The sequence below is a fragment of the Galeopterus variegatus genome, unplaced genomic scaffold, assembly GCF_000696425.1.
Source record: "Galeopterus variegatus unplaced genomic scaffold, G_variegatus-3.0.2 Scaffold271, whole genome shotgun sequence".
Lineage (NCBI taxonomy): Eukaryota > Metazoa > Chordata > Mammalia > Dermoptera > Cynocephalidae > Galeopterus > Galeopterus variegatus.
Genome location: NW_007726382.1, coordinates 250,763 through 265,794, shown reverse-complemented (window position 1 = coordinate 265,794; position 15,032 = coordinate 250,763). Strand labels below are relative to the sequence as shown.

The 15,032-nt window shown below is 44.3% G+C and overlaps 1 protein-coding gene across 2 annotated transcripts in view; it reads right to left on the bottom strand.

The window, feature by feature from the left end:
- The window catches only part of TULP4 (tubby like protein 4), a 191,633-nt gene that overhangs the window by 16,305 nt on the left and 160,296 nt on the right, over positions 1-15,032 (bottom strand). For both annotated transcript variants that reach the window (XM_008566830.1, XM_008566831.1), the window contains 3 exons: positions 5,492-5,716; positions 4,100-4,334; positions 53-197 (listed from right to left, as the gene is read on the bottom strand). In XM_008566830.1, the coding sequence (XP_008565052.1) occupies positions 53-197; positions 4,100-4,334; positions 5,492-5,716 (605 nt within the window). The remainder of the gene's footprint in view (positions 1-52; positions 198-4,099; positions 4,335-5,491; positions 5,717-15,032) is intronic.

Below are 15,032 nucleotides of genomic sequence, written 5' to 3'. Positions count from 1 at the left end.
CATGTGCACGTGTGCACAATGGGCGGAGAGCACCCCTGAAGACTGAGGTTACCTTGGGAGTTTGGGTGATTTGCTAGCTCTGGAGATTTTGGGAGATTTCTTGGCAGCCCAGTCGTCGCTCAGTTCGATGTCACTGGAGTCTGAACAGTTGCAGCTGTCAATCACAGTAGAAATCAAGCTGTTCCCATAGATTTCATCTGGTAAGGCACCAACCAACAAATTTAAGGGAAGTTATTATCAATTACACCCTAACAACGATCATTACTATAAACTAAAGCACGGACTGACTCACCAACCTGAGGAAATCAAATAAGCCATTGCCCACTCAACTCCTGACTTACTCATTAATGCCAGGATTCTGCAAATGCTATGTCCCAAGCCATTTGTTTTTTTCCCTTTATTTATAACTACTTTTTTGATTGTTTCTACAACTGGTGGGTAAACTCCACAAGGGAAGGAAAGTTGTCTGTCTTGCCCCCTGCTGTAACCCCAGAGACTAGAACAGATCCTGGGACTTGATAAATACTTCCTGAAAGAGTAAATGAGGATTTTAAGGGGTGAATGTTGTTCCTGAGTACATGCTCAGCATCCTGCTTCTTCAGTGTTGTAATTACATATGTGCAGGCACTGCATCTCTGATGTCTGTCATCAACACAACCAGAAATTTGGTGCATTACATTAGATCAATACTCAGGAGGCAGAGGTTTTCATCAGGTGGACGTGTGTGTGTGCGCACGTGTGTGTGTGCACACGCGTGTGTGTATGTATGTGTATTTGTGTATATGTGTATGTATGTATATATAAAGACATTTATTAAAATAAACTGGCTCATGTGACTATGTAGACTGAGAAATCCCAAGTTTAGGGTGCCACCATGGTTGGTTCCTGGTGAGGGCTCTCTTCCTGGCTTGCAAATGGCCACCTTCTTGCTGTGTCCTCACATGGCCTTTCCTTGGCACACAAGCATAGAAAGAAAGAGATCTCTTTTTCTTCCTTTTCTTATTAGGCCAGCCACCAGATTAGGACCATATCCTTATATCCTCATTTTACCATAATTACCTGCTACAAGTCTCCAAATCCAGTCACATTGGGGGTTAGGACTTCAACATATGAATTTGGGGGGACACAAAGCAGTCCACAGCAAGCTCTGACTAAAGATTCCTTTTGAAAATTTGTGGATTTTCACTAAAAACAAAAATTACTGGGACTCATGCTATCTAACAATACACACTGGTAATTTTTTTTTTTGTGTGTGTCTTTTTCGTGACCGGTAAGGGGATCACAACCCTTGGTGCGGTGTCAACCGCACTGCGCTCAGCCAGTGAGCGCACCGGCCATTCCTATATAGGATCTGAACCCACGGCGGGAGCGTTGCTGCGCTCCCAGCACCGTACTCTTCCGAGTGCACCATGGGGCCAGCCCCACACTGGTAATTTTTTGAGGAACATATTTGTCGAGTAACTTGATAAACATTTACAACATGGATCACAAACTTTAGGGCACAAAAATCACCTGGACAACTCATTAAGTCACAGATTTCTAGGCCCCACCTGAGACCTAATAAAACACAACGTAAAGGGTAAGCCTTAGAAACCTGTATTTGAATAAGCACCCCAGGTGCCATCAACCACATTTTGAGAAACAGTGATGTGGAGGCTTGAAAGAGTTAATCAGCTTTTCACGATGAGGAATTCTTGGCTTCCTCAAGTCAGAAATCCTTTCCTCTTCTGAAATTGGTTACATATACCATTCAGTTAGCCATCAGTTACATTGTGCCTTGCGACATATCTTCTATTTTTGTCATGTGGTATTTAAATCTTGACTTTCCTACTGAACTTTTCAAGTGCTGAAGTTGTCTCGTCACCTAAAAGGGTCTGTGAAAGTAGAGAAACCCTGAGATTACTTAATCACAGAAGACCAAAGTACCTCATACGAAATAGGCACTGCCTAAATATTTGTTGATTTGCTTTACTTTACAACTTATAATTTTTAATTATAAAAATAAAATATCTCATTCCCCAAATGACTGTTAGCAATTGAGTCAGTTTGTGTTTGATATGAGCTAATAAATGTGCACATTAAGGAAAAACAGGCACTCAGGTTGTCAGGTCAGGCTTCCAGCAAGTCTGGCCTTTGAAGGACTGCAGCCTCGGGGCCTGACAGCATGCACTCCTGTCCTCTTCTTCAGTGGGAATTTATGCATGCATGCAGAAATACATAAGCTCTTCCTAAGTTATCTTCAACATTTAATCTTAGTTCAGATTTTATAAAATTGTGTCTGGAGGAGGACCCATGCAGGTACTGACATCAGTGAGACGACGTGCTGCTCACCCTGGCTTAGGACTGTCCTGCACACCCCAGCCCCAGTTATCTCTAACTGTCCGTGGCTCTTTTCTTCTCTTTTTTCTCCCTTTCCCTGAAGCCACGTTTCCCCTCTAAGTTAACGTTCACTGCTTTCTCTCCTGTTTTTCTCACTGTGCCTTCCTTCCTTCTGAGTCTATCTGATCCTCTCCCTCCTTTCTATGTGCTTCCCTACCAGCCCCCAGTTCTTCTACTCGCTCTCTCTGCTCTTTTAACCAGTTTGCTGCATGAGTCAAAAGATGGAAAAAACTGACTAATACCCATTTTTTAAAAGTACAGTTTTCCTGCTTTCGCTTTTATACAGTGACATTGGTAGCAATGTTGCTACAGATGATGAGCATTTAAAGAACAGCAGGTGGAGGTGTGGCAATATAAAATACAAAAGGGGCGAGTAAGGCCGAGGCTGAACAAGCCCACTGCACTGTGAACTGGGATGACTGGTTACACCATGTCGGGGCAGCCTCAGGGACATCATGAGGGGCAGAGGTCAATGTAATGGGTAGGGGTGTGAACTGGAGCTAGGAAGTGGAGAGAGCAAGCATGAACTAAGGAAAACAAATCCAACTCAACCAATGTGGTTTCAAGGCCGGATGCCTGCCAGGCCCTTGGGTACAAAGATGACACAGTTCCTTCCCCTCCCTCAGGCCTGCAGGATTCAGCGGGGCAGGCAGACTCTGGAGCACAATGGCTATAGTGTGCTCAGTGGGACAGCAGCAGCCCATTGACAGGCAACAGGCAGAGGACAGTGCTGCTCATTCTGTAGTAGATGACAGGGAAGGTTTACAGGGAGGCGGCAGAATGTCTGAGCTGGCAGGTACTGACAGGTGTATGGTAACTGGGCTAATATGAAGTGGCACAAAAAAAAGACCAAAGTCCCTTTCCTCTGGAGCCTCATGGTACAGGATCCGAGAGAGAGGTATGCAGCAAGCATCCTGAATACATTAACTGAGAAATGTAAATCAGCACAGGAGGGAGATTTCAGAAGGGCAGGTGATTCACTATTTCGAAATCTTTATGGATGAGCAAAACATTTTCACTGTTTATCAGCTAAAAAGCAGTTTAGCAGTGGATTAGTGAGGGGCAGAAGCAGGAGGCTGAGGAGTAGGCTAAAGCTTTGAAAATTTTAATTTTCACATGTACTCTGGGATGGCAGAGACTGTATCGCGTGATTTTCAAATTATCTCAATATTACATTAAGGTACTCAATGAGTACCTGATAAAAAACTGTCAGAGGAATCTCTCATTCCTGGAAGACCTGGGCCAGCCTCCCCTTGCTTGAGAGCCAGTGCTTCCTCTCTCCACAGCCTCAACTACCTGAGGCCTTACAGAAGACTGTTAAAAACCTGTAAGAAAGGGCCGGCCAGGTGGCGCACTGGAGAGTGCGCCGCTTGGGAGCGCGGTGGCGCTCCTGCCGAGGGTTCGGATCCCATGTGGAGACCGGTTCCCGCTCACTGGCTGAGCGCAGTGCGGGTGCAACACCGAGGGTTGCGATCCCGTTGCCGGTCAGTAAAAAAGACAAAAAGGAAAAAAAAAAAAAACCAACCTGTAAGAAAGTACATTTAGAGAATTGTTCACTTAAACAGGATTTTGGAAATGTAGTGGTTTCAAGGTTGTTCTGCGCTAGTCAACACAGGCTCACATTTCATAAACAGGCATTACCTCTGCATGGGTTATAAGAAATAATAACATTCCATGACCACCTGAGGACACAATCTCATACCTCTGGCGAGGGGCCCACCTGATTTGCCATCTGTCCGCGGGTCCATGATAACAAACTCCGGCCGCAGCTTGCTGATGCGCCGTCCCTTGAGGATAGGCACAAGCCCGCCCAGGTACTCCAGGTAGAGCGTGTAGCACGGGCCGCCCACCTCTGGGTCGTCCTCCGTGCGCTTCATGGTGCAGTGCAGCCGTTCATTGCCCGCTGAGGGGTAGCTGACAAAGTCCCGCATGTTGTTGGGGTCTGGAATTGGGGGCTAGAGGTAGGACATGGGAAGAAAAGGAAGAGCTGGGACTCCGAGAGAGAGAGAGAGAGAGAGAGAGAGAAAGAGAAAGTGGGTAGGGGGCAGGTCAGCTAAAAAAGTCAGTGTTACTCTGACAGAGCACAGGATGGTGGCTGAGGGAGGGGTAAACCTCGTGGTGTAGAACAGTGATTCTCAACTGCAGGTGAACATGAGAATCTCCTGAGAACTTTTAAAAAATACCGAAGCCAGGATCCCACCTCAGAGAATTAAATCAGAATCTCCGGGGCAGGTCTGGGCATTTCTTCTTTCTAATACAGTATACCAGAGTTGAGAACAACTGATGCAGGACCAATACTGTAAGACAACTTAAAAAAAAAATCACAACAGATTCTAAAACTCTGATGTTTAGAATAAAAAAAACCCCAACAATCAGACTGATATCTAGAAGCAGAGGCGGAACACAAAAAAGAACCTAAGGGGCAGACGGCCCAAGGTTAATGGGGAAACTCACACTTGAACAGCAACTGGGACGTTTATTCCACATGCTCCATAAAACCAGACTTGTTGCTGGAGTTCCAATCATGTAAAAGGTGGCTGGCAGCCAGCACTGGGTGGGGTGGGCCCTCCGCAGCACAGTAGTGAAGAGAGCAGGCCCTAGAGTTGGACTGGGTCCAGTCCTGATTATTCCCCTAACCAGCTGTGGAGTGAGTTACTGAACTTCTGTGAACTTGTTTCTTGATTTCTCAAGTGGGAATAATGGCAGCATCTGCCAGGGAGTCAGGATTGAATAAGACAGATTTTTATAAAGTACTTGGAGAAATGCCTAATATATAGGAAATGCTAAATAAACGTGCCCTCTTTTGATCATCAGGATGACACAGGACTGAGGGCAGGGATACCAGCCTTGCCATGAGAAAGATAATGTCCGTCACACCAGGCACTTCTTGCACAAATAGTGACAACGATGCTCAAGGCCAACCACAGGCAAGGCAGGACGTGGCAGGGCTCTGCAGGGCCACCCCTCAGGTGCTCTGGTCCAGAAGCAGCTGAGACCCCTGTGTGCTTGCTCTGACACCCTCACCCTGCTTCTCCTGTCTCTGCCCTCCTGGGGAGCAGCGGGAGCCAACATGGAGAGGAAGGAGGAGAAGGGAGGGTGCAGGGCTTTATACCTTGATGGTGGGGATGAAAGCGGTGGAGAGGTAGGAGCAAAGACGGGGGGGCAAGGTCAGCTTGCTGACGTCCTTGTCTTCTCGCAGGGTGCTGGCAATGGCCTGCTGGCACAGCAGCTGCAGGCTGGACACCCGGTGCTCCACACGCACCACATACAGGGCCGGTCCTGATGCCATCAGCAGCCGAGAGTCCCGGTGGCCCCAGCAGATGGAGATGATGGGGCGCTGCCAGAAAGTGAAGGGAAGACAATATCTAAGCTTTTGCTTTTTGGTAAATAAAAAAACCCCACGATGCATACTTGTCTCAAGCAAAATAAAGTGAGCTGATATTTTGAGAATATTGGTATTAAAAGCACAATAGAGAATGTTAAAACTGTATTATGAAATTCAGTACTTTTATTGAAAAGATTCCCAGGTGAGAGCACAAATAAAGCGCTGGAGTAGTTTTATAAAGTTCTTTTACATGTATTACTCATTTAATTTGGTGCCATGAAACCTGACTTAGCTCTGTACAATGGTGTTCCTGCTAGTAGAGGCAATCACCTTGGTGTCCAGTGACCCATAGTCCTTACTGAAGTGCTGGCTATCTGAATCCCCAAATTACCCAGTGGTGGCTCCCATGGCTTGGGAAGGTGATGAGGAGCTAGACCAGATGGCACTTCACTTCTGCCCTGATAGGCAGCATTTCAACAGTAGACTTGGGGTCACCGGCTGTGCAACCCGGGAATGATTACATAACTCCTGGAGGCCTCCCACTTTTCTCATGAGTCAAATGGAAGCACAGTGAGGATTGAAGGAGAAGACGGTGTCACAGTGCCTCCAGGACCCACCACAGGTTATAACCCACAGGTGTTAAGCACTTCGTTCTCAGCCTTCCTCAATGCTGATGGGATGGGGAAGGAAGAGAGAAGGCTCTCTGCATGAGGAGAGACAGAACATAGTTCCTATGGTGGCCTCACTAGGGGTTGTGGCCATCATTTTCTTTGAAAGGCAGGCTGAATGCAAATATGCAAGTTAGAAACATCTTGTACTGAAAAAAACCCTAAGCTCAGGGGTACCAACTGAGTAAGATTGGCCAAGGAAGAAAGAAAGTGGTGGAGAGCTGTGATGGAGAGCAGCGAAAGATTCTTTCATTCTGATGCAGACAGATGGAGAGCTAACGTAATGAGGTCTCAACAGGTTTCAAACATCAGAAGTGGGAACACCACATCTTTTATATGAATGACAGATAGGGACAGAATTTTCAAAACACTTCAGTGACAAAAATCAGGATAAAATGAACACCTGAAGACACTCCTTAAAACAGCCTCCAGAGTCAGCTAATCCTGGTTTCAACTTCAAAGCAAAATGCAAGGCTGAAGATGAGTTATCTCCCATCTCCATTGTGACAAGCTGCAGAATGGGATAGTGGTCACAGCACTTGGAGGAGGACTGTGTCTTTGTTGGCTGCAGTGTCTGGAATTCAAAATTGGGAACTTCTGGAGCACTTTCAAGATAGGCCTTCTTATAAGATGATCCCACACAGAGGGCAGACCCCATAAAAGGGGCCTAATTTAGAGCAAAGCATAATGACTGAAGACAGGGTGGACCAACACATAAAAAAATACACACAAAAATTTCTCTGCTGTCATCAACCCCGTCACTTCAGATTAGTACAGAAACTCTATTAGTACCCAAATCATGTTTAATCTTAAAGATATACTGCTGCTCCTTTATCCCTGAGACCCTAAGATAATATTCATAATTGACTGGTTGGAGCTGGCTGCAGAAATACCAGACACTTCTTTCCTCCAACTTTCTTTTTTTTTTTTTGTCCTTTTTGAGACCAGACGCACTGCGCTCAGCCAGTGAGCGCACCGGCCATCCCTATATAGGATCCGAACCCGTGGCGGGAGCGCTGCTGCGCTCCCAGTGCCACACTCTCCCGAGTGCGCCACAGGATCAGCCCTTTCCTCCAACTTTCTTTTTTTTTTTTTTGTCCTTTTTGAGCCCAGACGCACTGCGCTCAGGCAGTGAGCGCACCGGCCATCCCTATATAGGATCCGAACCCGTGGCGGGAGCGCTGCTGCGCTCCCAGTGCCACACTCTCCCGAGTGCGCCACAGGATCAGCCCTTTCCTCCAACTTTCTATTCCTCCTTAGCCAATCTATTTGACATGCCAGGGGTTACAATGCAAGAACCATATATTTGTCCTCCTGTCCTCTTCCTCCTAGTTCTGCTTTTCATAGCAACTATCTCTGTATAATTCTTGATATAAATACTTGATTATCATAATAAGTATATATCTCTTATATCTTTGTACCCAGAACTCAAACCACTTATACAGACTTTTAAACTGGATGAAAATCCTCCCTGTTACATTTAAATGAATAATCACCACCCAATCATAACAAAAATAACCATATCTTAAACAAATCACTATATTCCAATAGCACCTTAAGGGCTCACATACATTATCTCGCTCAATCCCTTCAACTCTACCACATAGGTATTATTATTCCCATTTAAAGTGTGAGGACACTGAGGCTAAGAGACGCTGAGTAACTTAGTTACAGTTAGTAAATGGGAGAGCTACAATACTCACCCCTCCCCAACTCCACAGTTGGTACAATCTTGCTACAAAGTGCTGCCTCTCTTAAGTGTCAGTATGTTGATACAACAGCCTAAAGAATGTATAATGTCTCACTTAAAAATGTAACTATTTGTCGATCATAAATAAAGCAATGAACCCAAATTCCCCCTTTAATCTATTTGGTCAAGGCTATTTTACTCAGAAACAAACCAAATAATAACATGACTATAGAAAAGACAAATAAACAACAGGAGAAACAGGCTGCATCAACAGCAAACGGATAAGGACCTGAACGACTCATTATGGCAGAAGAGAATGCACCGGTCACATGGGCACACAAGTGAAGGTAAATTAGCCAGCTGTATCATTAGATGAACACGAAATAGCATATCTAGGATGGCATGTCTGGAAGGGGAGGGAGGACTGTGCTACTCTAAGCTGGGCATCGCATTAATGCAGAAAACTTAACAATTCTCAGCCAAGTGGGTGTGAGAGGACTTCAGAGATGAAAGGAAAACTAAAACCTGTGAGGGCCGGCCCGGTGGCGCACTGCTACAGTGCGCCGCTTGGGAGTGCGGCGGCGCTCCGGCCGAGGGTTCGGATCCCACATGCAGACCGGTTCCCGCTCACTGGCTGAGTGAGGTGCGGACGCAACACCGAGGGTTGCGATCCTGTTGCCAGTCCTGGTCCGGTACAGGGGCGACACTGAGGGTTGCGATCCGTTGCCGGACACGAAAAAAGACAAAAAGGAAAAAAAAAAAACTAAAACCTGTGAGAAAAGAGCTGAAATTATTTAGCCTGCAGAAGTGATGCCTGTAGTGTATCAAAGGAATAACTATTATGTGGAGCAAGGTTACCAGGAAATCCCCTCTCTCCTTAGGACAGGACAAGAATACCAACAGGACGTCATATCCGTCTAATCTGGAGCACAGCATTCACTCACCTGTCTAAGTCAGCAGAAGTTCACTGCAGTGGGGGGTGTGGGGGCGGGCACGTGGGGCATTACATTCATCTAAGTATTTATAGCACATATTCTATGTAAGATGATAAAGTAGCATCTATCTGGTAACTTTGCCACAATAATCTTTAAGGCTGTATAAGGAAAATATGGAAGAATTTATAGGTAATGAAAGATGCCTTCTTGTGTGAAGATTCTGAGGTCTGATTGATGTGGGGAAATTAATTATAGTTGAACTTGAACAACTTGGGGGGTTAGGAGTGCCAACCGCCTTTGCCTGCACAGTAAAAAAAAAAATCCATGCATAGCTTTTAAGTCCCCCCAAATTTAACTACTAATGGCCTACTGTTGACCAAAAGCCTTACCAATAACATAAACAGTTGATTAATACATATTTTGTATGTTATGTTTATTATATATTGTATTCTTACAAGAAAGTAAGCTAGAGAAAAGAAAATGTTATTAAGAAAATCATAAAAGGAAATACAATTACAGCACCGTACTGTATTTGTCAATACTAGAAGTTTGTATCACCTGCTTACAAGATGAATCACCTGTCGGTACCTGCATCAAGATTTCAGCATCCCTTCAAGACCTGTAAGTCTGTAGCAAGTCACTTTATAACAGGTCATCATACTTTTTTAAGGTTACATTTCCTGTTGGCGCTAATTTTTCCTGTGCTGTTTACTGGAACTCCAGCCTGTAAGGACCTCGCTACAAATGTTCTGTAGTTTTGGGAAGAACGAGAGTCAAGATGAAGGTAGCTGCAGCAGCTCACAGACACGGCTTTGGCCACTCTGCCCTCTAGGTGGCACTGGGCCAAAGAGTGCCAGTCCACTGCCTGCCTGCCCACAGACGTCCCCACACAGGGGATCCTTCCTCCCTAGGAACCCACCTGCTGGGAGAGCTGCTGCAGGAGAGAAACAAACCAAATGTTCAACTCTAGTAAACCTTGGGACACACAGGGTCCACACAAACGCAGCTCTCACAGATTAATGTTTGTGTCTGAGCAGGTGCTGTCTGCTAGGGAAACATTTGCTGTAAGTTTGTGGATGTAATCTCTTTCTCAAATCACACAAGATACTACTTTTAGACCCGAAGGCTAGAACTGTGGAGCTGGTGACATTCAAATCTTAACTCGTGCGGGGGTTCACATATTTCACACATCTACATTCCCAGGCAGAAGGGTGGGCAAATGAGCTGCGTTCCAGCCAGTGGTGGTGGCAGTCAGACAGCGCGATGAGAACTGGCACGCACAGAGGTGCTGCAGTGGTCACCACGGCAGGGTGCAGGTGAGTGGTTATGGAGGGTCATGTTAGTCATCTCAACTGCCTCCCTCTCCAGACGCGTGGCCTCCCCAGGGTCACATACAAGAAGCGGAGAGTTAGTTTGTTCTACTTACTCCCCTGCTCCGGCGATATTGAACCTGTTAGTCAATGACCAGTTTCAACTCCTCACTGTGGCATCTCATCTCCTGCCTCTACACAACACGCACCATGCATCATCCAATCATTTATGCATCTATTAAGCTGTTAATCAGTGACTTAATAAATATTTGTTAAATGTAGACAATGGGCCAGATACACTCGAGGTACATGTATTGCTTAACAACAGGGATGTTTTCTGAGAAGTGCATCAATAGGTGATATCACTGTTGTGCAAACATTGTACAGCACACTTACACAGACCTAGATGGGCTTGCCTAATGTACACCTAGGCTACATGGTTATAGCCATTATAACTGTATGGGACCACCGTCGTATATGTGACAGGGACTACCTGATAATATCAGGTAGTGAAAATGCTATGAAGTAAAAATAGAGTGGGGTAAGAGGCTAGAGAAAGAGCCAAGGGTCCTTTCAGATAGAGGGAAGCAAGGAAGGAAGACTGCTCTAAGGAGAGAGTTTGAGCAGAGGTCTGACATGAAGGAATTTTTTAAATTGTCATTGAAATCTTCCTCACTATACAAGGGTACTTCAAAAAGTTCATGGAAAACCAGAATTGAAAACTAATACGAATCTTTCCATGAACTTTTTCAAGTACCCTCATGTTACTATTTTGGTATACAGCAGTGAATTGGATAGTTTCCAAAACATGTATGAGGGGCAAAAAAAAAAAAAAAGGTGTCCTTTACATATTAAAGATAAGCTGTTTGAACAGGATTAAAGTCAGAAGACAAGAAAAGGATCAAAACCAACTACACTGGCCTAAGTCAGGGAAATCAAGGCAGTCCAAGCACAAGGCTTCTGGCTGATGGAGGCCCCGTGGGCCCAGGGGTCAGTTCCCTGTGACGGTCAGAGGGTTCCCCCAGCCTGCCTTTCCCACACTTTGGTGCTCCTTTCCATAGCTACCCCTAAGAAGGAGGGGGTGCCCTCTCTCACAGGAAATGCACCTAACAGAAGGGGATGTTTCTTGTTTGTACAGCATGTGCAAAATAGTTCACTCTAAAACAGACCAAACTGGTGATCGGTCACCATCAAACTGTGATGGATGGAGCCACAGACAGTTTTGAGTACAAAGTTATAATGATTTCACCACCAACTGAGTTGTAGTAACAAAAGCTAGCTCAAAATTCAGTCAGCCAAATCTCAGTTGAAAGAACACAACAATTTGTGTTTTTTTGTAAGCAGACAACAGCCACAAAGGACTTTCTTTATTTACAGAAAACAACGGTGAAAGCACAACCATGGTATCTTCATGAGAAGAGGTAGAGTTTTTCCTCAACAAAAGAGGCAAATATTTTTGCTATAGGATTCTCCTTCAAGAGTACAGAAGTCTATGATAATGAATGCAATCTCTTATCTGATTTATCAGTTCCCACACCTATCTTCCTCCTCCTCCTTTTTTATTTTTTTACCCAAATATCTCACATCAACAGCTGAAGTTTACATAATATATGGTGATCACCCCAACTTGACTTTAATACCACAAGCTCATTAAACAAAACAAAACCCAGACTCAAATTATTGAAGCCTCCAAACTTTAGTCAGTAGTGCTAACTCTAAAAATCTGTTAACAGATTATCAGATACACACGTATTTATAGATAGTCACAGACAAAAGCTAATAGATAAATTACAGAATTTTAAATTACAACATGTAGGATGGAAAGGAAAATAAATTATAGTATATTTCCATATATGAGCTTCAGCCACAGGCAATGCTGTTACGAGTAAATCAAGAGAAACAATTTTAAAGCTGATGCCACTCCAAGTTTGTATCGGGCAACAGCTTTGTATACAATAACCTACAATTTAATTAACTTGGAAATAAATTACCCAATGGAAATTGCATTTAGTCCTTTTTATAAGCAGTCCAATAAATTGCCTAACTTCCTTCCTGCTGTAAAAATGTCTCTGCCTTTGGACTCCTTGAATAGCACAGCACAGATCACATGTGATTTTAGAATCATTACACACAAGAGTTAAGTTGGTGCTACCTATAATTAATGTTGTATTTGATTTTTAATGGCACCATTATTTAACTTTATATTATCACGGCAATTTTTTTAACGGTTGAAATGGACCCTCAAATAAAGAAAAGAATAATTTTTAAATGCTGAGATACTACAGGGATATTTTTCTTCAGAAGAAGACCAGTCAAGCCCCTCTCTTATCCTTGAGCCCAATTAGTTTAAATTCAAGATCCATGTTAGTTTCATGTGATAGTTGATGAGGATTTTGCAATGGTTAAGGCCCATTGAACCTCTACTACATTCTAGGCACAGTGAAGGTCAGAAAAATGAAGAAAACATGGTCTTTGACTTCAGGGAAATAAGACAAGTAGACAGAAAAGCATAATGTATGCCAGAGGGATAATTAATACATTATTAATTATTTCGAGGGCTCATAGAGAAGAGGGGTCGCAATCTGATGGGCAGATTTAAGACAATGTGACTGAGCTGGCATTGAGAAGGATGGATTTCTCTGAGCTGAGATGGCAGAGAAGGACATTCTCTGTAGAGGGAACAGAACACCAGCAGGAAAATTGCCCAAAGTCAGACACAATAGTGGACAATAATGCTGAATGGACTTGGAGTGTGTTTCACCACTTGAGTTCACAGATATTCTAATAAATGCAAAAGCTTGATGACCTGAGAAAGAGCTGAAAATTCCCTTCCTTTCCTACTTGCCTTTCAGTTAGGCTAGAGATGGAAAGCTAGTATGGGATTTGATCATAAAGCCTACTGATTCAAACAATCAACAGAAGGACTAAAGAAAGCCTGTGTTGACACCTGTCTACTCACCAACCCACTGAACAAATATTTACTGAGCACCTACTATGTTCCAGGCAATGCACTGGTACAACTGTAAACATGGTCATCTCTCTTTCAATCCCAATTCCAGAGGAACTCCAACATCTACGCGTATATGATGCCAGATACCCTGGCCTCATTTCATCACAGAGAACTACTTCACTTCTATAATAGGAATCTGAAATTTCTATCCAACCACAACTTCTCACTCCGTTTTTGCCACTTCTTCTTGAACACGCCTTGTCATGACTTTATACTTCCCAGTCTCAGGTCAAGAAGTACCTAACCACCCAGACTCCACAGAGACCAATTTTCATAATATCCTTAGCAGTTCCCCAGATTCCTTTCACTTTCTGGGTCTATCTGCTACACTAACCTTTCCAATTCCTAATTTCAGGCAAACTAGCATTGTAGCAAAGCCATGACAGCACTGATGGTCACTGTAAAACCATGCCATCCGACTCCAGCTGGGACTCACATCAGCTTATTCTCTCAAGTGGCTCCCGCATCATATTCCCCACGGTACTGATGCCAAACCTTCCCTGCACTTATCATCCTGCCTTTGGTTTACTGAGAAGATAGAAGTTGTCCTGTAACATGTTTTTTGGCTCCCTCCTTTCCTAAACATCCCCTGTCTCTTCCCACAATCTCTCCTTCCTGCACATCTCTTCCAGATTAACCTCCCCACGGTCTGCAAACCCGCACCTTCCAACCTGCACTGGGCCCCGAACCCATGCTGTTCTTTGTTTCCTTATTTCTTCTTCTTGCCCCAAAGCCTTATTATTTGCTTACAAAACATGGTGGTATCTCTCCATTTCAAGTTACTATCCTCTCTTTGCCTTCCCTCAAACCTTGTCAAAACAGTACTTTACATCTGCTGCCTCTATTTCTTCACCAGCCGCTTTGTTGCTAATTCTTTATCTTGGCTGTCACAGCTATATCTCCAGCACCTAGAACAATTCTTGGCATACAAACGGCTCAATAAAGATCGACTGGAAGAATGAACAAATCTTTTACAATGTGACTCCCATCAATATTATTCTGCTGAGACCATTCATTGACCTTAACACCTCCAAATCCAATTTTCTCATGTCTACATTCAACTGTCACTCTCTTGCTTGACATATTTCCTTTAATGGTTCTTTATGACATTCCTCCTCTATCTCCTTCTTCCTTCTGCTGCTTGTTAAATGAAAGCTATTATTCCACTACCCACTATCCACTGTGCTTGGCCCTTTCCTCATTTCCCCTTTCTCTCCTTTTATTCCCTTAGCATTTAATACAATTTCATTTCTCCAACTGTGGCCTCCATGCAGAGATGACTATCTTCAACCAGTCTCCTGCCTGAGTTACAGTTCCACATCCCCAACTGCCTCCTAAACGTCTCCACCCAGGTATGTGGCTGGGAGCACTAACTGAAACCATCTGCTTTCACTGACATGGGCATTGTCCCCCTCCTCCCAGTATCAAAGAGCCAAGTGTCTATCATGTCTCTGAATCCTGTCTCCTCCACTCTACTTTGCTGTCCTGGCTTTCCTTCCATATTCCTTCTGGCTGGGATTAGAGCAACACTGCCATGAGGTTCTGTCTTCCCAGAACCTGCCCTGCCTCTCCCTTGCTCATAAAACAAACATACAAAAGGCCAAATGAAGTCTAAACATCTTGGCCAGTGCTGTGGTCTGAATGTGTCCCCCACAAATTCATGTTGAAGCCTAATCTCCATTGTGGTGGTATTAAGAGGTGAGGCCTTTGGGAAG